This window comes from Mastigoproctus giganteus, chromosome 1, assembly GCF_048544385.1.
Source record: "Mastigoproctus giganteus isolate SK-2022 chromosome 1, ASM4854438v1, whole genome shotgun sequence".
NCBI lineage: Eukaryota > Metazoa > Arthropoda > Arachnida > Uropygi > Thelyphonidae > Mastigoproctus > Mastigoproctus giganteus.
This window is the reverse complement of record NC_143575.1, coordinates 248094467-248116008: the sequence shown is the minus strand read 5'-3', so window position 1 is coordinate 248116008 and position 21542 is coordinate 248094467. Positions and strand designations below refer to the sequence as shown.

The 21542-nt window shown below is 38.1% G+C and overlaps 1 protein-coding gene across 1 annotated transcript in view; it reads left to right on the top strand.

The window, feature by feature from the left end:
• The first annotated feature begins 741 nt into the window (after window positions 1–741).
• Window positions 742–21542, top strand: part of LOC150091735 (motile sperm domain-containing protein 2-like) — a 167708-nt gene continuing 146907 nt past the window's right edge. The window contains exon 1 of the mRNA XM_090369523.1: window positions 742–952. Coding sequence (XP_090225649.1) covers window positions 742–952 — 211 coding nt within the window. The remainder of the gene's footprint in view (window positions 953–21542) is intronic.

Sequence of the window (21542 nt, the reverse complement as noted above, 5' to 3'; positions counted from 1 at the left end):
ACTGCAAAAACCTTGGGAGGTGCAATATGGCCACAGAAACCGATGCGCCAACAACTACCAAATCAAATCAAACCGTGGACAGCGCTATGGGTGGAGAAAGGTGATGGATGAATGTTGGCATCTGTCTTGCATTGTTTCAGCCAACTGGAGAAGCAAAAATGACTGCTGACTTCTACGAGGGAGGTGCCAGAGATGTCTCCATCAGGTGATCACTAGCTGCAATAGGATAGGTTATGGGAGTCGCTGACTCATCAGGTCCCATTGCTAACACCACAACACAGGACTCTACCCCTCAAGTGGGTGAAAGAACATTGGAACTGGACCTTGATTGATTGGAGATGGGTCTCCTGGTCCATTTCCAGTTATTTCGGGATGGGAGGGTGCTTATCTGGCAGAAACTGCACAAAACTATGCACCTGTTATGTCAACAAGGAACTAGGCAGGTGGACGATCAGTAAGTCAGGTGTGTTCAACTGTTATATGGGACTTCTAGTATATCTAGATCCATCTCTGAATGGTCCAGGTTACGTGCTCATTCTTGCAGACCATCTACATTCCTGAGCGCATTATAGCCAAAGTAGCTTATGCACCATCAAACCTCCATATCAACAACAAAAATCTACATCCCTTCATGGTCGTGCACCCACAGGGCTATGGCCTCTTCCAGCAGGAAAATGCACCTCCTGCAGAGCCATGGTGACTAGAACATGGTTCAAAGAGCATTCTGCAGATTTTACCACCATGGAATGCCCTCCGCGTTCACTGGACATGGACCCTGTGGAGCATCTTTGGGATGCTGTGGAAAGGTCTGTTCGATCTTTGGATCCTCTACGCAAAATGCGAAGGAATTATGAACAGCCGTGCAGCAAGTATGGATGGAAACCTGTGGAATGCTTTCGTGAACTGGTTGACTCAATGCCTTGCCCTGTGACTGCCCATATCCGGGTGAAAGGTGAGCCTACCAGTTACTAGGTATCCTATGATTTCTGTCCATTCAGTGTATATGGAATGCAAAAATAAACTATTTGAATTCTACAAGGCTCTCCCATTTGAAGATTTTTTCTGCTAATAAAAGAAAATGCCGCAAAAATGGCTACTGTGTTCAGATCAACTTATGTTTTTGAGCAAATTTTTTAATGCGAGAAATCAAATTTTTAAAAGAAGCAGAATAACAAATGAGCATCTTTATTCCATGTGCACTGGTGTCTCAAATTTTTAAACAAATTTTGAACAATTATCTAAAAATATCCAGCCTGCCATCTTGGATTTCAGGAAAGGTTTTGACAGTTGCACATGAAAGACTACTGTACAAATTGGAGCAGAATGGTATTAAGGGTAAGTTGCTACAATGGATAAAAGGGTGGTTGAGTGGGAGAAGACAGAGGGTGGTAATCAATGGGTGCTGCTCTTCGCGGACTAATGTTAGTGGAGTCCCACAGGGTTTGGTGTTGGGCTCACTGTTGTTTTGTATATCAGCGATATTGAAGGTTGTTGCAGATGATGCAAAGGTGGGCAGGGTTGTTAATGGCAGTTTGCTACTGTAACAGGATCTAGAAAAGGTGGGCAGATGGGCTGAGAAGTGGCAACTGCAATTTAACATTGACAAATGAAAGTACAGCATGTGGGTAGAAGTAACCCCAGAGAAACATGCCAACTGTGTGGTACTACACTTAGGTTGGTAGAAAATGAAAAAGATCGGGAAGTAATTGTGCAGTCATATGAAGTTTTCTGAGCAATGCAGACAGGTTGCTAAAGCAGGTCATGGGGTATTGTCAATGAAATACAGGAATTTTGCTAGTAGGGAAAATGTGACTATTCCTTTGTATAAGGCAATGGTCAGGCTACGCCTTGAGTACTGCATACAGGTATGGACGCCTCATTTTAGGAAGGGTGTAGAATTGCTTGAGTGTAGAATTGCAACAAGATTGGTGAGGGAAATTAAGGAGTCCTCTTACGAAGAAAGGCTTAAGTTCTGCAAATTCTCCAGCTGCTGGAGATTAGGCACCTAAGAGATTATCTGATTGAGGTGTGTAAGGGCTGAACATGCTAAATTCTGATGAGTTTCTTCCAGTTGCTCAGATTGCAAACTTGAGGGGGCATAAATTCAAATTGAGGAAAGACAGTAGATGTGCGGAAATTTTCCTTTAGCCAGTGAAACGTCCATCTGTCATTGTGGAAGCTGATAGTTTAAATGAATTCAAGGAGGAACTTGACAAACTTACAGGGAATGGGTGTGTGTGTGTTTTTTTTTTTTTTTTTGGCTAATGCCACAGGAGCTCATATGCTTGCTTTCTTGCAACACATGCCTCAGTTACTACTACTACTATCTCATTAAATGTTAAATTTTGTTCAGTAAATGTTATTGTGTATTGTACTTAATAAAATTTTTAATTTTAGGTGTATCTTTATATTTTTTTATTCACTTTAACATTGAAGAGTGGTCCTTTTCAGTTTCTAGAAACAAAAAGCAAATTAAGAAGTTAAGAGCAAATTTAAGGTATTTAAAAGACAAAAAGTCATTTATATAATTTTAATAAAATCTAAAAAATAAATCAGTGACAGATTTGTTGCACATAAAAGTGTTGGGAATTTTAATTTTTATATATATATATATATATATATATAGCCTGAAAATAAGAAACGGTAACATGAAAACAGAAAGTTCCTTTTACGTGTAACAAGATATGGAAAATGTACCGCTAATTTTTCTCGAATCACTCAGTGCAGTTCGCGAAACAAACCTAACTTTGAATGTGGCCTCTGTACGGAAAAAGGTTGGCTCTACTGCATTAAACCAAGACCAACAAAGCCCATTTCTTTCTGAAACAGCTTTGTAGTACCATGGATGCTAAGCATAAACGTTTAATTCTGCATACAGAAGTAAGATGGGGCTGTCAAGGGAAAATGTATTGTTTCACATCTATGAACTAAATTTACCTCATATTGAGTTAGATTTCTCTTATTCGTCTACATAATGAACAAAAAGGCAAAAATGAAAGTTTCCTTTGAAGAAACGGACAGTTTTAACGAATAATGAGGTATGGTGTGTGTGGCTACCTTATCTAGTGGAAATATTCATCCATTTGAACAGCTTGGATGCAAGGATACAATGATAACGTCCTTACTTCTACAGACAAGCTACTAGCATATAAGAAAAAACAGTTGATTTGGCTGAACATAGCAAGAAGGGGAAATCTTGACACGTTTCCAATAATACCTGAAACCAATAAAAAGGTTATCGCTGCTCTCGTAACTGAAAAAGAAATTGCATCATTTAGAAGCATTGGAAAACAACATTGAAAAATACTTTCCATCGCTAAATATATAGAGTTTTGACTGGGTACGAAACCCTTTTAAGGCCATTTCATCTGGCTTAGGGTTCAAAGTGATTGAAGAAAAACAATTAGCATCAATTTCAAGTGATCAAAGTCTTAAAGTGAAGAATAGTGAAGTTCCCAACTTGCGTTCCATATTTCAATCAAAGATGGGTATCCTGAAATTTCTAATCGTCTTGAGATTTTATTTCACTTCTCTTCTTATTGTTGTGCGTTGGGATTCTCGACTTTAGCAAACATTAACTCCAATAAAAGGGAAAAACTGATGTGCATTGAAGACCACATAAGAGTACGTTTAATCTGAAACTCACTCTAACATACAAGAAATTGCTCGAAGCATCCTCAGGTGTCTAAAATATTTCAGTGAAAACTTCTAATTTGGAAACTAAATAAAAAATCTTTCGTTTGGCCTTTATTAAAACATATTTGTTGTTCCTTTATTGAATATATATTTTTTTAGTTATAACCACATGAGCCCAAAAAAGGTTGAGAATCACCACTATAGATTATCAATTTGATGTTGTGAAATTATTGACATTGTTATAGCCAAAGAATGTAAACAGAGGTTTATCTATACAATTCTTCCCCCCCCCCCCTTTTTTTCCAGATTAGTCCTTCTGCTACAGTATTTTCGCAGTTATTTTTTTTTTAATATAGCAGAGAAAATCATTTTTCTGATCGTAAAGTACATCACTATTACAACGAGGAAATTTCAAGAAATAAATTTATAATAAATAAAAATAGCAGGAAAATTCATAATTAATGAATATAGTACAAAAATGCAATAAATAAATATAGTACATTGGAAGACAAATCCAATTACCTTGAGGTCAGACAACTGCTGGATTTCGAAATAAGAGCTTATCGACAATTATATCACCTTTATTGTCCTTGAGTAATAATAATGTGATTTGTTGAAATTTTGATGAATGGAATTTTATATTTACTGGTGGATTGCGATTCTTTTATGCATTAAAAATATCGGAGGAAAAAAAATTCAAATTTTTTAAAAAATTTTTTTCAAGGCATGTGTAGTTATGTACCCTGACGCGTGACCACTTGGCTATGGCGCCAGTTAAAATTGGCAACATGCTTGAAACAGAAACAGATAAATGTTGCCTTCTCATAGAAAATTAAAAATTATTGAAACAAAAACATTACAATTTGGAATTTTTATTTTTCGGTGCACTAACAGAAAGTGCAAATGTAATGTTACTGTTGATAAGAAAAAGTAACGCATGATTGTCGTGCTACATGGATATAGTCACCCTATTCTTTCTGATAATTTAATAAACAAAGAAAATTGATTAGGAGAGAACTTCAAAGCAATACCTTTTCTGAGGCGCACAATAGCCTTAGATGCTGATGCGCCATTAAACTCCCAATAACCAACCAACCAACCATTTCTGATATTGGTTATTCCGAGTTTTAACTCTTAAGAAAAGCAGTATACGACGCAAGAAGTAAAAAAAAATGTGCCCCATACCAAAAAAATTTAAAAGATGCTTTAACTCAACTGTATTATACACAAAATACCGATTTTGTTGATTACTAGCACTTGTGACAAGTTTTGTTATCTGCATTGTAACCATAGTGTGCCCATATTTACAAGTAAAGAAAATAAAGAAATTTTAAGAAACGCAGGAGACGTTTTAGCAACCGGCACATTTTCTTATTCCCCAAAATATTTTCACCAGTTGTACACTATTCATATATGGAAGAACCGTTTTTAATTGCCTGTAGCCTATTGTTTTATGTAATCAAAATGAAGTAACACATGCTGAGACATGGACCACATTAAAGGAAATTTGTATGGAAATTACTGGTAATTAGCTAAATCTTACTAAAGTACATTTGAGCTTCGAAAGAATTGCTCATTCAGCAGTATTCAGTGTGTTTCCTGAATGCCAAATAGCAGGTTGTCTAATCCACCTTGGGAAGTGTTGGTACAGGAAGTTAAAAGCCTCAGGGATCACTATAGTCAAAATACAGAAATTTGTTAAAATAAACAGTCCAAAGGAAAACTTGAGGAAAGAAACCAAAGCTCGAAATGAATTTATCCTGAAGACATGGGATGATTACAGCAATAAAAATCTGACTTGTCGTTTATGAAAACAATGGGACTCCGCTTCCAGGAGAGTAAAATATAACTAAGAAGCGAATAAACAACAGCAGGAGGTATTTCTTTTACGTAATATTTTAATTTTTCATGTTACAATTAGAGGAATGTTTCCAGCACATACATTGTCAATAATTAATTCAATGAAAATAGACCTCTATATAAGTGTGCTAATGATATGTGGGAAAACTCAAGATTCATAATGGGGAATTAGTAAAACAATACTGCGACTATTCAGAACTCAGTGGTTCATATGAACCTGTATAGCGCTCCATCTGTTTATATATGATGTAATATAGTATGTTGTTGTTGTTGTTTGGTTTTAGGAGCATCAGTTATTAAGGCCATATTGCTCCATGTGTTCTGAGGTTGATTTTCTGTTTTCCGGTAGAAAAACTCGAATTTCCGGGAAGAAAAACCACACTACGCTTGCCTGAGAACGACTAACTCAGCCACGTTGTGAAAAAGGTCCATAATCATTCCTCAGGTCATCGACGGATCTCGAACTCAAGTCTTCTTCCCCCCCTGGTGTGAGGAGGATGGCGATCCTAACAACTGTGCTGCCCACGAGGGCATAATATACGAGTAGTATGTATATAGGCCTAATTGCATATTTTTATTTTATTGAATTTTATAACTTCACCCATGTATGCTAGTATATCCATTGTTCTTGCTGTTCAGCTATTTATTATGGATTAGCTAACCTAAAATTTACGAATCGTAAACGCATGCCATTTTACAAAAGTAAAGACTCAGAAAAGCAGAAACAAAATGCATGTAGTTCTGACAATATTGAAAGAAAACCATAGCTTTCTCAAGGCTACCTGCAATTTGTACACATAACTCTATTGTATTCTAATAGAAAAGGGAGGAATGAAAAACAAAGAGTTAAATAACAAGTTTAAAGTTTCAGTAATAAAATAAGGAAAAACAAACACTTTCATCTTCACTCACTTTCTTTGGCCAACAGCCAGATATCTTGGCGACCGATCAACTAAACGTTTCATGTTTTTTTTTTTTCTTCCTAACAAACAGCGCTAGGGAGTTGAAATGTTTTATATTTAATAAAATACGTAGGAACAGGCATGTACTTAGAGTTAAAAAATTCGACTAGAAGGGTTCACTGAAAAATGGAGCATTCTAAGCTATGTAGTTGCAGAATTCAAAATGTACTCCTACTTAATAATTAGATAATTATATTAAGGTAAATTACGAGGGGAGGCTCAAAAAAATTGTATTCACCCAGAAGTAGCTGGATTAGAAAGATGATTTTTTTTTTTTTTTTATATCCCAAAATCTCTATAGCAACAACACAGATTTATCACTTATCTTATTCCAACCTGCATTAAAATTTTATGGCCAAAGAACCGTAAAAAAACAGAAAAAAATAAATGAATAAAAGACAACTTTTGGGGGAGGGAATAAAAGTATTAAAATATTAATGAATTGATTTTTAAGAAATAATCGTGTTTTTTTCACGATTATTTAGTATTTAAAGTTACAAAAATACCAACGTTCTAATTAAAACAATATTCGTGCAGTAAAAGTGTGATTTCTTAAAATAATATTAACAGTATATCCGCTGATAGTAGTAGTAGTTATTAAATAAATATTTATTCCAAAGTACCACTAAACAAGTTCAGGAAGATGCAACAATAATTTAAAAATATTAAAATTATGAATGCGTTGCCAGTTAATAATAAATGCCTTGATTCACATCATTTCTCGAGAAATTGCACGCAGTATCCCAAATAACGAAAAAAAAAAAAAAAAAAAAACATGCCAGAAGTAAACAGCGTTTGTTCAACCACTGTATGTAATAACAGTCTTCAAGATTATAATGATAGTAAACATAAGTTAAGAAAACACGGAGCACTTAAATGGTACTAATAAATTTTATACGTATTTAGGGCAGTACAATAAACTGGATCATTAGGAGTGCCAATATTGAGATAGCAGCAATGGAGAGAGGAAATAAAACAAACATAGAATCTATTTAATGATATAACACCTGAGAGAAGACCGAAAAACAAGTTTTCTAACGTCATTCTAGACATACACTGGTGACCTCTTAGGTCAAAGGTGACAACACTTCAGACAATAGAAGGAACAATAAATAAGAAACAGGAAAAGAAACCGGTAGATGATAAGGTAGTTGATAAATACAATACTGCTATCCAAATGAAAATCAGAAAACAAATAAATAGCCTCATTTCCAGCAATTTATTGCTATATAAATTCCCATTCATGTTTCAAATATGCTACAGATACCTTGTACGTCATGGAGATAATTTAATATGTTTTTATTTTTTATTTTAATTTGTTTTTCTCTCAGCCATCTGATAATGCAATATTTAACATACCATAACTGTGGGAGCGAACTTTATTATTCCTATTATATTATTATTTTACTTTCGCTTTTCCTTTATTACCTTTTGCCATTAGTATTATTCAGAACATTGGTATTGTTCCTTTGAACGATTATCACAAACAGCAAAAAAAAAAAAAAAAAAACCTTATTTCACCCATCAACTCGCTCCAAATGTTTGTCAAAGTTCTACCAATCTATTTAAACTATCAACTTCTACAACGACAGATGGAAGTTTGTTCCACCAATCAACCACCCGCTGGCTAAGGGCAAACTTCCGCATATCTATCCTACAACCGTATTTATTCAATTTGAATTTATGCCCTCTCAGGCGATTATTCTGAGCAAGAGGAAGAATCCCATCCGCATTGAGCATGCTCAAACCATTCAAGGCTTTATACACCTCAATCAGATCACCTCGCAGAAGCCTAATCTCCAGACACTGTAATTTGCAAAACTTTAGCCTTTCTTCGTAAGAGCAATCCTTTGTTCCATTCACTATCTTGTTGCAGTTCTCTGTACTCGTTCCATCCTTCTTAAACTCTGAGTGTAAAATACAACATCCTTGACACATTTTCTACACAAATACATAATTTGACATAAATTTTAATTTCTGATAAATGTATAGGGTGTTTCAAAAGTGATGGTCAATAATTTAAAGGTGAACTGTACAGACTACAATATGCAAAAAAAAAAAAAAAAAAAAGCCTAGTAAACATGGGTCCTTAAGTGAATCGTTTTCGAGATATTGCACATTTCTAGTTGGGATCCACCACTGACAAGGTGAACTGAACAGAGCTGGGATTCACCACTGACTTGTTCGTTTAGTTTGGTTATGTTCATTCTCTACCTTTTTCCTTCTCTCAATGCTCTGAGACATAGCATGCATACTAGTACTTGTCAAAGGATAGTCAACATGGAAAGAGGTTACAGCAACGAAGAGTATGCGGACATGCACTTCATGTATGGTAAAGCCAACGGCTTTACCATACACTCGAGGCTGCACGTTTGTACCAAGAAGCATTTCCCTGCCAAAGGCAACCCAACAGGCGCACATTCATCAGGGTACATCAATGCCTTAGAGAACATGGGTGCTTCACACAATGAGTACGAGCAGGTAGACCCAGAAGCATAATACCTGATGTTGAGGAAAGGGTGTTAGAAAGAATATAACAAAATCCAGGAATTTCGATAAGGAGAGTTGCTCTGCAGGAGCATGTACTGAGTCATAACAGCGTGTGGCGAATTTTACATTGCCAATTACTGTATTCCTACCATATCCAGCGTGTACAAGGTCTCAGCAATACAGACTACCCTCCCCAGTGCTCCCGGAAAATGTGCATTATCTCGAAAACGGTTCATTTGCGGCTAGATGTTCACTGGGACTTTTTTGCTTATTTTAGTTTGTACTTTTCACCTTTAAATTATTGACCATCATTTTTGAAACACCCTATATACAGAGTGTCTCAAAAATACACGGCATAACTTCAGGAATGAGTTCCTCATATGTAGACAATGAAAATATTTTATATCAACATAGTTCCGGAAATGCTTAGTTCCCGAGTTATTAACCGGAGTGTCTTATCTCCCCACCGGTGATTTCCTTCATCACAAGATACTCACAGAAAGTGGTGGTTTTCCATTCCGACGATGTACTCAAATCGGGAGCAAGCGGATATGCACTTTATGTACGGTTTGGCGGACGGCAATGCTCTGGAGGCTCGTCGTTTGTACCACGAAATGTTCTCAGAACTAATATGTACAGACAGGAAAACAAACATGCGTGTGCTGACACCAGGAGTGGCATGCACAACATCCAAAATCTTCTCCTCTACTTCAGGAGTCGTAGATCTTGGTCGTCCTCTGTCGGCAGCACGGGTGTAAAGGTCCATGTTCACAAAGGCGGCGATGGATACCTTCAAAAGTTTTCCTGTCTGGACATCTTCGTTCTGGGAAATTTTCGTGGTATAAACGACGATCTTCCAGATCATTGTCGTCCGCCAACCCGTACATAAAGTGCATATCCGCTTGCTCCTGATTTCAGTACATGGTCGGAATGGAAAACCACCAGATTCTGTCAGTACCTTGTTATGAAGGAAATCACCTGCGGGAGATAAGACATTCTGGTTAATAACTCGGGAATCAAGCATTTCCGGAACTATGTTGATATGAAATATTTTTATTGTCTGCATATGAGGAACTCATTCCTGAAGCTATGCCGTGCATTTTTGAGACACCCTGTATAAATGTGCACAAACAAGGCACATGGCATGATTTTGATAATTAAATGATTTTGTGAAAATTGAGAGGAAAGTGGAAGAGAAGTTTTGAAGCTAAACGGGGGGTGGTAATGTAACCGGGGTGGATTGGATATAGCCAATTATATTAAGAGTAGCATCAAAGGAGGTTAAAAAGGAGATGATATCAAAGCTGAAAAACAATAAATAATTTGCATCTACATTCATATAAGAAAAAGTATTTAAGAATGGTACTAGAAGTATGACAAGTTATAACTGGGAGTTAAATGATATTGTGATAATTGAGAAGAAAATGAAAGAACTCATTAAGTTAAAATGAAATAAAGCACCTTGGGCTGATGAAATCTGTCCAGTTACGCTCTGTGAAATTGAAATTCCAGAACTCAGAAGGAATCATTGGAAGGATATCAATTGGATAGAAGCTTTGGCTGATATCATCAAGTTCAAAGAAATGCGTGTGTGACGCGGTTAACCGGCTTTTGTCTCGCAGGAACCGATTCAGAGTTTAAGAAGATGTAAAGAATGCCGAGACATCAGGTTGGACACTGATATCATCAACTCAGCCATTTCAACAGAGGTAAGATTATCGGTCTTTTAAAGGTTGGATGGGCTATCCGGGTGGGTAAAGTGCCTGCCTGGTAACCCAAAGGTCGCGGGTTCGAATCCCACCTCGGACTTGGATCAGAGTAAATGAAAAAACTTTGGGAGGTACATTATGGCCACAGAAGCCGATGCGCCAACAACTAACAAAAAAAAAAAAAAAAATAAAATAAAAAATAGAGTGGCTGGATGGTCGCTTCGTCATGTAGTGAAACGTGTGCGCCATGACTATACCACAGTGCACAAATGTTGGCAACAGTGGCTGCGGGATGGTACGACTGCTCGTCGTATGGGTAGTGAAGCACGAAGTGAACTACAGAACGGGAGGATCGTCGTATCCGACAACGGGGTCATACCCAGTGCCAGGTTGTTTTGCCCCTATGCAAGGCTAATTACTTGCAACCCCCCCCCCAAAAAAAATTGCCAACTTCAATATTCAAAAACAGGTGTCTTGTAGAAAAAATGAAAAGCAGAAAACTTGAAACCGCTAAATTTATTTTAAATTACAAGAATAAGTACTACAACAATCTTTGATTATCTTTCTCTGATACAAAAGAAAATGTTTTAGCACACAAATCATTTTTAATAATCTTGTGAATTGTGATGTTAAAATTTAAGTCTCTTCAATTTCAGGCACATCAAAATCTCACTTTGTATGCCTTTTCCTTTGCAAATTTTGCCACCAATTCCTTCAGGTCAAGTGCTGAAGCTTGGGTACGTTCAATTGATATTACCCTCAACAATGATAAAATTCTTCAAAATATAAAATAAAAGTAAAATATTATCAGAAATTTATAAGATATAACAAAAATTGCACGGAAATTGCACAAACACGCTGTTACTCATTCGATGACAACATGTAACGTATCTAGTTGTAAACAACACATGTTGCCAACTAAGAAGAATAACAGATTTTTTTCGTAGCCGAAAATATCACAAAATTTCAAAAATAAAAATAGAACAACATATAAAAAGGATAAATAAAAAACAATATAGAATTTTTTTATAAGACTTTATAATTTATTATAATTCCTAGTACTTGTGATATTTATCTTAAATTAAAAAATATAAATTATCAGTTGCATTTTTTACATTGGTTAAAAAACTAATCTGTATTAAACTGTGCCCCTCAAAGGTCAGTACTGCATCCCTCTGAGGTCTGCACCCTAGGCGGCTGCCTAGTTGCCAATGATAGCACCGGCCCTGTTCATACCGCACTAAAGCCGCGGTTACTGTCCAATGAGTTGTGATATCAGATAGCTATCACCTCATCATCCATCGAACTGCTGCATGCCAACTGGCAGAAGGGGTCTGCCATGCAAACCAGCTATTGCATCGATTACTCTTGACCGCTGTTCATATTCAGCAGCATCCGGAATGGTGCCCCGCACGAGACAGCTGAAATGTAGAATTGCTTCAAGTAGTCTTCAGCTGAATCCCACTTCTGCTTGGTGCCCGATGAGCACCGCATGCACGTGTGGCAAGGATGTGGTGAACGCAATGATTCTAGAGCCATTGTTGAATGCCATACTGTACACCGTGCTGTTGTTATGGTGTGCGGAGAGATCAGTTTGATGGTCGACGTTAGTGTTCGTCAAGAGCAATCTGACTTTTCCGCCACTATGTCGCCGAGATTCTGAAACCAGTCGCTCTTCCCTTACTAACTGGGGTGCCTGAAGAACATCCGTGGTCTGTGCTGGCTGCGGGTGGCTCTGTAGGTGGCATCCAATCATTGCCCACAAGTGCTGGATGGGGAAAAATTTGAGGACCTCCCTGGCCAAGGAAGTACATTAACACAATGAAGATACTAAGAGGAAACTCCTGCAGTACCAGATGCAAGAAGTTTGGTGAGAAACTATTTAACACCTCTACGACTAAATGCCAAGACGCTTAGCTCAATGTATCCACAACCATGGTTGATTAACATCATATTGATCTGTCCATTGTAAGCATCATTTTGTGTCATTAAATGTGTTCACACACACATTATTGTCTGCAAACTTTTATTATGTGTTCCTTAATTCCTTGGCTATCATTACTCTCTCTCTCTCTCTCTCTCTCTCTCTCTCTCTCTCTCTCTCTCTCCATGTTCTTTCAGGGTGCTGCAATTTCAATGTCACGTGTATATTAAAAGAAATTATATGGAAAATAAAATTTTTACTTCATTTACTTGTAAATGAAATTAAAATTAGTAAAGTAAACAATCAGTAAAGCTTTCACACTGTTCTAAATGAAAGGGTGCTGCACATATTGGAGCAGTGTGACATTGGGGGGAGGGGGGATTGCTGCTACACATAAAGGAATGGTTAAGTGGCAGAAGAGAGAGGTGGCTATATGGGCATTGCTCTTCTTGGAATAATGTTATTAGCGTTTAATGTTCAGTGCTATCCCCTTACTGTTTCAATACTAATTTATAATATGGGTGCAGCGCGTCTAAGTTTGCAGATGATACAAAGATTTGAAAGGTTGTTAATGACAGCAACCAAGGTGTACAACTGCAACAGGAACTGGAAAAAATGGACAAATCGACTTAGAAGTAGCAGTTGAGTAATAATGGTAGCAGTAATCCCAGAATAACATACCAGTTGGGTGGTTCCACGCTCAGGGTGCAGAGAACGAAAGACGCCTAGGGGTAATTGCAGCGGGGCAGTGCAAATAAGCTGCTAGGACAGGTAACTGCTTTTGTCAATAAAATGAAAAAAATTTGTCAACAGACACAAGGAGGTGATTATCCTCTTTGACTATATTCAGTACTAAATACAGGTCTAGAAGCCTCATTTTAAGAAGGACGTGGATCTATTGGAACGCGTACAGAGAAGAGAAGCAAGATTAGTCAAGGGACAAAGGGGTACTTTTACGGTAAAAGACTTCAGTTCTGGAAATTGCATCGCGTTTAAAGCTTTAAATGGATTGACTAGACTAATGCTGCTGGTATCTTTACTCTTGCCAGGACGACGCATATAAGGGGACATAAATTAAAATAAAATAAAAAAATGGGTGCGAAAATGTTTTTTTAAGTGAATGTGGGAACAAACTTCCATCTGATGCTATGGAAGTGGACAGTAAGGGGGGGAGATGGACAGATGATGTTTTTTTAATTTCCTATCATTTCTGCTGATGTATAAGTTGGTTTTCTTGCACCAAATGCCAGTACTACTACCAATACTACGTGTGCTTTGAGCTTTAAACAAATTATGGCTCATATCTTCAAATGCGTCAAAAAAATCCCCACTCACAAATAGCAATTATAAGAAATTAATAACTTTTTTATCCAGCATTTATTCAGAAATCCAAAAATAAAGTACAATAAAATTTAAAACTTGTCCAGTAGTCTAGTGGTCAGGCACGCGGGTGCATAAGTACACGTGCCTTTAGTGACCGGGGTTCAAGCCCGTGACTACTGAATACGGTGCTGTTTCTTGTATTCTGTCTATCTTGTGAACTCCTCTGATCATTTGGTCGTCCCGGAGTATAAACAGAATATTTATTTATATAGACTGTACAGTAGTTCTTACTACTTGGGCCTACTGCAAGGGGGAGCTTCCCTGAAATTTCCGTTTCCCCTGCTTGAGACTACCTTAGTCCGGCATTGGTCAAATCAATGCTTATAAAAAGTGTGGAGAAATTTCTCCTCTCTTCCCTAAAAGCATGGAGGGTATTTCCTCTAAATATTAGTCTATATGTAGACGTTTTGATATTTCAACTCTGTGCGTCGTAATTAAACTTGTAACTTAAACTTTAATTACGACATTTTCTTATATATTTTTACCCACAATGCATTTTCCCAGAAAGTGGTTATAATTTATAGAAACAGAATGATGGCCTCAATCGACCTGTGCTAATCTTAAACAGCACAGCCGAAATAGAATCTGATAACGCTGATAAAAAAACAATGCAATGTCATCTCCAGTATCTAAATTTATTTAAGTTAATCTGAACTAGATTACTTTGTGTAAAGTTAAGCTTTTATCACTATGCTCGGGTTAACGAAACCGTACAACAAATATGAAGAGAAGATAAAATGCTTTTATTCCGAGTTATACGTAATACACTGGTGTGCAAAACTTAAAGACCAACACTATTTCTAAAGATTCCAACCACAAAATCTTTACTGATGAGAGTAGATTCAGTCTCAGCAGCGATTCTGGAAGACAGCTAATCTGGCGAGAGGTTGGCGCACGGTATCGCCCCGCAAACATCACTGAAAGGGATCGATATGGCGGTCGAGGTGCTCTAGTCTGGGGAGGCGTTATCTTGGATTGATTGTTTTATTTCCGCTTGTTGCTGCTGCCTCACCATTTTTAAATCTTCTTTTGATCTTCTTTCTAACCCCCTTGTGTAATCAGTTGCTACTTTGAGCTGTTTCACAATTTAATTTTCCCAAATGTTGTGTATATTCTTGTATTATATCTCTGTATAATTTGAATTTTAATTACATATGTGTATTAATACTATTATCCATATAATTTGTACTTTTCTTCATGTCATGACCACATTTTTACATATTCTGTATATATAACTGATTTATTTTGTATACATTGCTGTTTGAACCTTGTGGTTTAATAATTAAGAGTTTTATTAGTTTGACTTCCCCTTGTAATTTAGATGCATAATGGTAATCTCTTGTCGGGTGTATATATTGCTGTTAAAAACTTGTGGTGTAATAATTAAGAGTTATTATTAGTTAAGTTGGGTGTGGCAGACAATACCATTTTCCACTTTCCATTATCTTTTATCTTTTTTCTTGTTTAATTTCTACTGTCTTCTCCTTCTGAAAAATCCATCTGTGATTTTTCACTGCTTTCATCTTTTCCCTGCCTTTCCCTTATCCCATACTTATCCTCACTGATCCCACTTCCTTTCCACTTTTCCCTTCCACCTGGCTTGTTCAGGTGGAAGTGGGCAAGATGTTTTTTGTAGATCCTGACCTCCTCCTCGTGGCAGGGATGGAAGGTGGGACGCGGCGACCAGGTGTTGCTGCTTCCCATTTACTAAGAGCCAGGCGCTGGTCGCCTCATTACAACAGAACACTTACTTTCCACTGTACACTTTACACTTTATGTATGTGAAATAAAAATAGTCAGCTTTGGCTTATTGCCTCTCCACAAGCTGATACATTGTGGTTAATGGGGGAAACACCTAAGCTTGACGCTACTAAATAGAGAAGGCAATGAGCAGAGAGGAGGGGGATGCTTATGGCGACACGACATTGATGGATATGTCCCAAATCAGTCTCATGTCTGATGGACCAGAACTGACTACCCACAATGCGCCAAGTGGTAGTACAAAATTTCCCACAAAAACCGAAACTAGCAAATGGAAGAACGGAAATACAACTAAAGTATGACAAATACCAACTAATGGAATGACCTTCTAGTCTCCCAGCCAGAGTATTAGGAACCACATCTGGAACCTGACCTTTTGCCATTTGGCGATCTAAATCGGATGCCCTAACCCGGTTTCTTTAAATCTCCATCAGGGTTGGGAGTGGACGGTTCCTGTCTCCTCTGCCTCCCCCTTTTCCCTGGTGGGACATGTCCCCACTGATCTTCATGGGGACGCCTTCCCTATTGTCCCCTTATCTCTATCGGTCCCTACAGCCTTCAGTCTACCCCCCCTACTCAAATTTAACTTACCGAGTATGCCCATAAAGTAACTTAATTGAACTAGCGCAAAATTTAACTTCTCTCACTTAAAGCTATACCCAAATTCGGCTGTAAATTCACCGCAATGCTTCCCTCCTTTTTTTTTTTTTATAGGTTTTTGCAGTCTGCATGGTAGCACAGTGGTATCGTTACCGTCCTCCCCACACCAGGTGGAAAAGGTTCGAATCCTGTTGATGACGCGAGGAACTTTAATGGCCTTTTTTCACTCCGTGGCTGAGTTAGTCGGTCGCAGGCGTAGACAGCAAGGTTTTTCATCCAGCAAAACAGAGAAATCGACCATAAAACACACGCGATTAACAGTCATAAGACACGCAGCACAGCAGATGAATTTAATTATTCGGGTGGCCTAAAAATAATAGTTTGTCCCTGTAGAAACAGTCTCTCCTGTTAGCAAGCTTAGACCACTCTGCGAAAAATTCGATCGATATGTCTAGGACATTCTCTCCAGAGCCGAATTGATTGACAAGACTGCCATCAAAAATCCTTCCTCCAGAACTGCAGACACTTTCTCTTGCATTGTGGGCTCTGCAGGCTTAACTTACTTGTTAAGTAAGTCCACAGATCTCCTATTGTTAATGTGATTTGTGCCAACATGTCAATAGTATCACCTTTTGGGCTTTTAAAAGATGACATTTGCTCTGCAACATCATTTACTTTTGCTCCTGGTAGACATAACCTGTTGACTAACTTGCAATTCCACCTACAGACTAATAAATTCCACCTACAGACTAATAAATTCCACCTACAGACTAACAAATTCCACCTGTAGACTAATTTACAATTCCGCCTATCCTTCCTGCACAATGTATTTCCCATTTCCCCGAGAATAGAGTCATAGACGATAACTACCTTCTGTGACCAGCACATTCTGCTTTGGAGATTGCTGCTGTATTGTGTTTGATGCACAAATTTGAGCTCTTGCATTGAGTTTTTTGGGTAGCTGACAGCGTGATGAGCCTGCCGTTTTAATTCGTTCGTGGGCAACCACCCTACCCTTCATGCTCTCATAAACGCCCATCAGAATTCTGTCGTTATTGTTGTAGTAGGGTTTTAAGATCATCGGTGACTGCTGCCAAATTGTTCCGTGTATATTGACTGTAAATTACATGTGTTCCGTGGTCGATTTTTTGTTTGCCGGACGAAAGATCCGAGTTTCCTGCAGAAAACAAACCATGGCACCCTTGCCTGAGACCGGCTAACTCTACCACGTTGCAAAAAAAGACCCATGAAAATTCCTCCCGTCCTCCAACTCAGGTTTTTTCCAACCGGTGTGGGAAGGACGGCGATCCTACCAACTGTGCTAACCACGAAGGCTGTGATCCAAGAAAGCAAGCTTAGTCAAAGCATCAGCCAAAAAAAAAAAAAAAATTTTCTCCACATCACCTGTCCTTCATCTACTGTAATTTGTTTACTTCTTCCGTGAATTTATTAAAATTGCCCACTTCCACTACAACAGATGGAAGTTTGTTTCAACAATCAACCACCGCACATCTATCCTGTAACCAACCTTCATCAATTTGAATTTATGCTCCCTCCTGTGTGTATTCTGAGCAAGAGGATGAATGCCAACAGCATTGAGCTTGCTGAATCCATTCAAAGCCTTAAACAACTCAATCAGATCTCACCTCACAGGTGCCTGCTGGATTTGTCTTGATAAAACCACCTTTCTTTCTGTTCAGCAATCTCGCTGCCCTTGCCTGCATTTGTTCCAGTAGATCTACATCCTTCCTAAACTGAGGACTTCAGACCTGTATGCGGTACTCAAGATGTGGCCTAACCATTACCACATAAAATGTGATAATCACCTCCTTATTCCTGCTAGCAAACGTCCTGTATTTCCTGGACAAAACCACATAAGCTGTCCTAGTAGTTTGTCTGATTTTCCCAGAGTACTTTATTTCTGAATGCACAATTACCTCCGTCTTTTTCGTTTTCTACTATTCTTATTGTATTACCATGTATTTGTTACCTTAATCTGGGATTACTACTACTTCCCTTTCATTTGTCAATGTTGAACTTCAATTTACATTTCTCAGCTCATCTGCTTAATTTTTTTAGATCTTGTTGCAGTAGATTACCCTGATTACTCTTCATTCACCGCCCTGCCAACTTTGTATCATCTGCAAACTTAGAGTTTAATCGTGATTTACCTTCATTAATCTTATTAATAAATATTGAAAATAACAACAGATCAGCACTGAACCCTTGGTGGGGCCTCACTAATAATATTAGTGTCATGAAGAGCAGTGTCAATTAATAACCTCTTTATCTTCTTCCATTCAATCATCCCTTTATCAGCAGTAACTTGCCCTTAATGCTACACTGCTCCAATTTGTACAGCAGTCTTTTAAGCATAACAGTATCAAAAATTTTCCTGAAAACAAACTATATGATATGAAAATTATTTTTTGCATCCAGTTCCTTTATTAGTGCATTATAGTATCAGTTAGATTGGTTAGACAATATCACCCTTATCAAATCCATGCTTTACTGCAGTATAAGTGCATTCTCGTCTAGATAGTCCTGCTTTACTTCTTTAACCAGAGATTCCATTATTTTCGTTGCAACCGAAGTTAAACAAGAGGTCCGCAATTATTCCTGTCACCTTTCGTTCCCCCTTGGCGAATTGAGGATACATTTGTACATCTCCAGTTTATAGAGACCTCCTTTGAATTTAAAGGTTGTCTCATGACTAAAGTAATCTTTTATGTGTATCTGTATCAAACGTTTTTCTGAAATCTAAGTGATGATAAATTAATTTGTTTGCATCCAGTTCCTTTGTGACCGTGCTGTAGTATTCAGTCAGATTGATCAGAAAATAACGTTCCCTACGAATTCATGCCGCGATGTCATATAACTGCATTCCTGTTTAAGTTGATCGAAGAACCCTACTTTAAGTCAGACTCCCTTTTCCTCCCTATAACAGAATTTGACTGTCCCTTTATGGAAAGGAATATTATTTTCACAATTTGAATATGTAGGGAGGGACATTCCAAGGACATTCTCGCAATTGCAGCTAAAGTTTTGCTCCCCTCCTTGCTTCCTCTTTCAATATAACTGAACACATATCATCAGCTTATGGTGCCTTATGTATATTTAGCTTCAAAAATTTCTCTTACAATTTTTTCTCAGTTATCACAGTCATTTAACTTTCAGTTGTAACTTAGTATGCTTCTTACATTCTCTTTCCTAAGAACGACTTCGCGCGTGGATTTAGATCCAAAATATTTAACTTTTTCAGCAACCTGAAAATGATAATCCAAAGTTTTTAATACGTAGTATGGTAATGTGCCGTGTCCTGTTATCTGACTGAACTCCACGAGTTTTTTTTTGTGCACTACTCATAAAACTTTAGTCAGACTTTTTAATTACCCCTGGATGTTTTTCCTTTTCCACTACCTTGCATTTTTGAGTTATCCGAATGGTATGATATTCTAGGATTATTGCTGACCAATGCTGTACCTTGCATTTATCAATTACACCTAAATTGCCATTTTCAGCACAACTGCCTAGCTAGATCTTGACATAGCCCACTCTGATTGCTGTCATTACTCACCACGCGCACTTTGGTATAAAAATATTTGTGTATCGTAAATGTGATCAATGAGTGATGCAGTAGCTCACTCATTACGGAAGTAGCACATAGGTTTAATGTGTCATGCAGTGTCGTTTCGACACTATGGAAGCATTTTCAGGAGACAGGACAGGAACCATTACAAGAAGTCCTGGTCAAGGTCGCCCGAGGGTTACGTCAACCAGAACAAACCGCTGTCTGGCTCTGACAGCAAGACGGAACCCTACGATATCCTGTCATCAACTGTCTGTTGAGGGTGCTGCGGCCACAGATGAAAACATTTCCAACCGGATTGCGTTAAGAAGTTTCAATTCAAGTGGACCCTACAGGGGGCTCATTTGAATTGAGAACCACCCCGGAGAGCTCGTCTAAAGTGGTGCCTTGGAGCCCGACAAATGGGATACAGTTCTGTTCTCTGATGAGTCCTTTCAGCCTACAAACATTTTCAAGACGTTATTTCATCTGGAGTTAACGAAGAATGTAGTATTATTCTTCCAACATTAGAGAAGGGGACTCCACTCCACACATCCTCGTGTGAAGTGGAATAATGTTCAACGGCCGCACCCTTCATGTTTTTGATAGGGGTACCGTAACCACGCAGAGGTACCGAAAGCAGATCCTCAATCTCCATGTGCACCTTTTAGGGGTGTGGTTGGCCCAGATTTTCTTTTCATTCATGATGCCACTGCACAAAAATAGAGCTCAAGTGGTGGAAGAATATCTTGAAACTGAAGATATCCAACGACTGCTGTGGCCAGCACGATCACGGACAAATCCGACGGAACATGTGTGGGATGCGCTTGAGCGTCGTATTGCACGCCGACAGCCAACTTCTCGGTTACTTGGTGAGCTAAGGTCAGTGCTAGTGGAAGAATGAGATTTGTTGCCACAGAATCTTATATACACCCTTATATCGAGCATGGTTCACTGTTGACAGGCCTGTTTAGCAGTTGGAGGGAGATCATACGCAGTGAGATTATGTGACTATTTTAAGAGCAACTTGTATCGACTTTCGTAATGTGACCTTTTTGGTAATTCTTATACAACACCTATAAATATCCTTCATAGTTGTACGAAGTTTCTCGATCTCTCCTTATTTTATCGTTGTTCTTTGACACATGAACATACCAAATTTTGTCCAGAAAGATTTTTCGGCGCCCCCTTTAGTAAGGATATATATATATATATATATATATTTTTTTTTTTATGATTTGTAAATTTGGCGCACCGGGCAAATTCCCCGCTAGCTCGTGCCTTAATCCGGCACTGGTTTCTACTCACAGTTGAATATGATAAATATTTTGGTAATTTATATCATCAATCAGTTAAACGTATTGAACAGTGGGCTTGTCTGAACACTGGTTATGGCTGCTGTCCTTCCAGACTATGTGGAAAAGGCCTGTGTAGTATTCCGCTCTTGACGAAAAGAATTTTACGACTTTTTTCACATATTGTTTCAACGTCAGGTGTACTGTAATAGTGTTTTGGTCACTCCTGGCTACAAAGCCATGGTGATTTCCAGAACAAGCTGTTCCAGGGTTATCTGTTTTGAGTTTCGGGCTGCCCAAATGCAGCATTGCAAGTTAGTTGGGGGTTCGATGGTTCGGGCAAAGGTTTCTTTT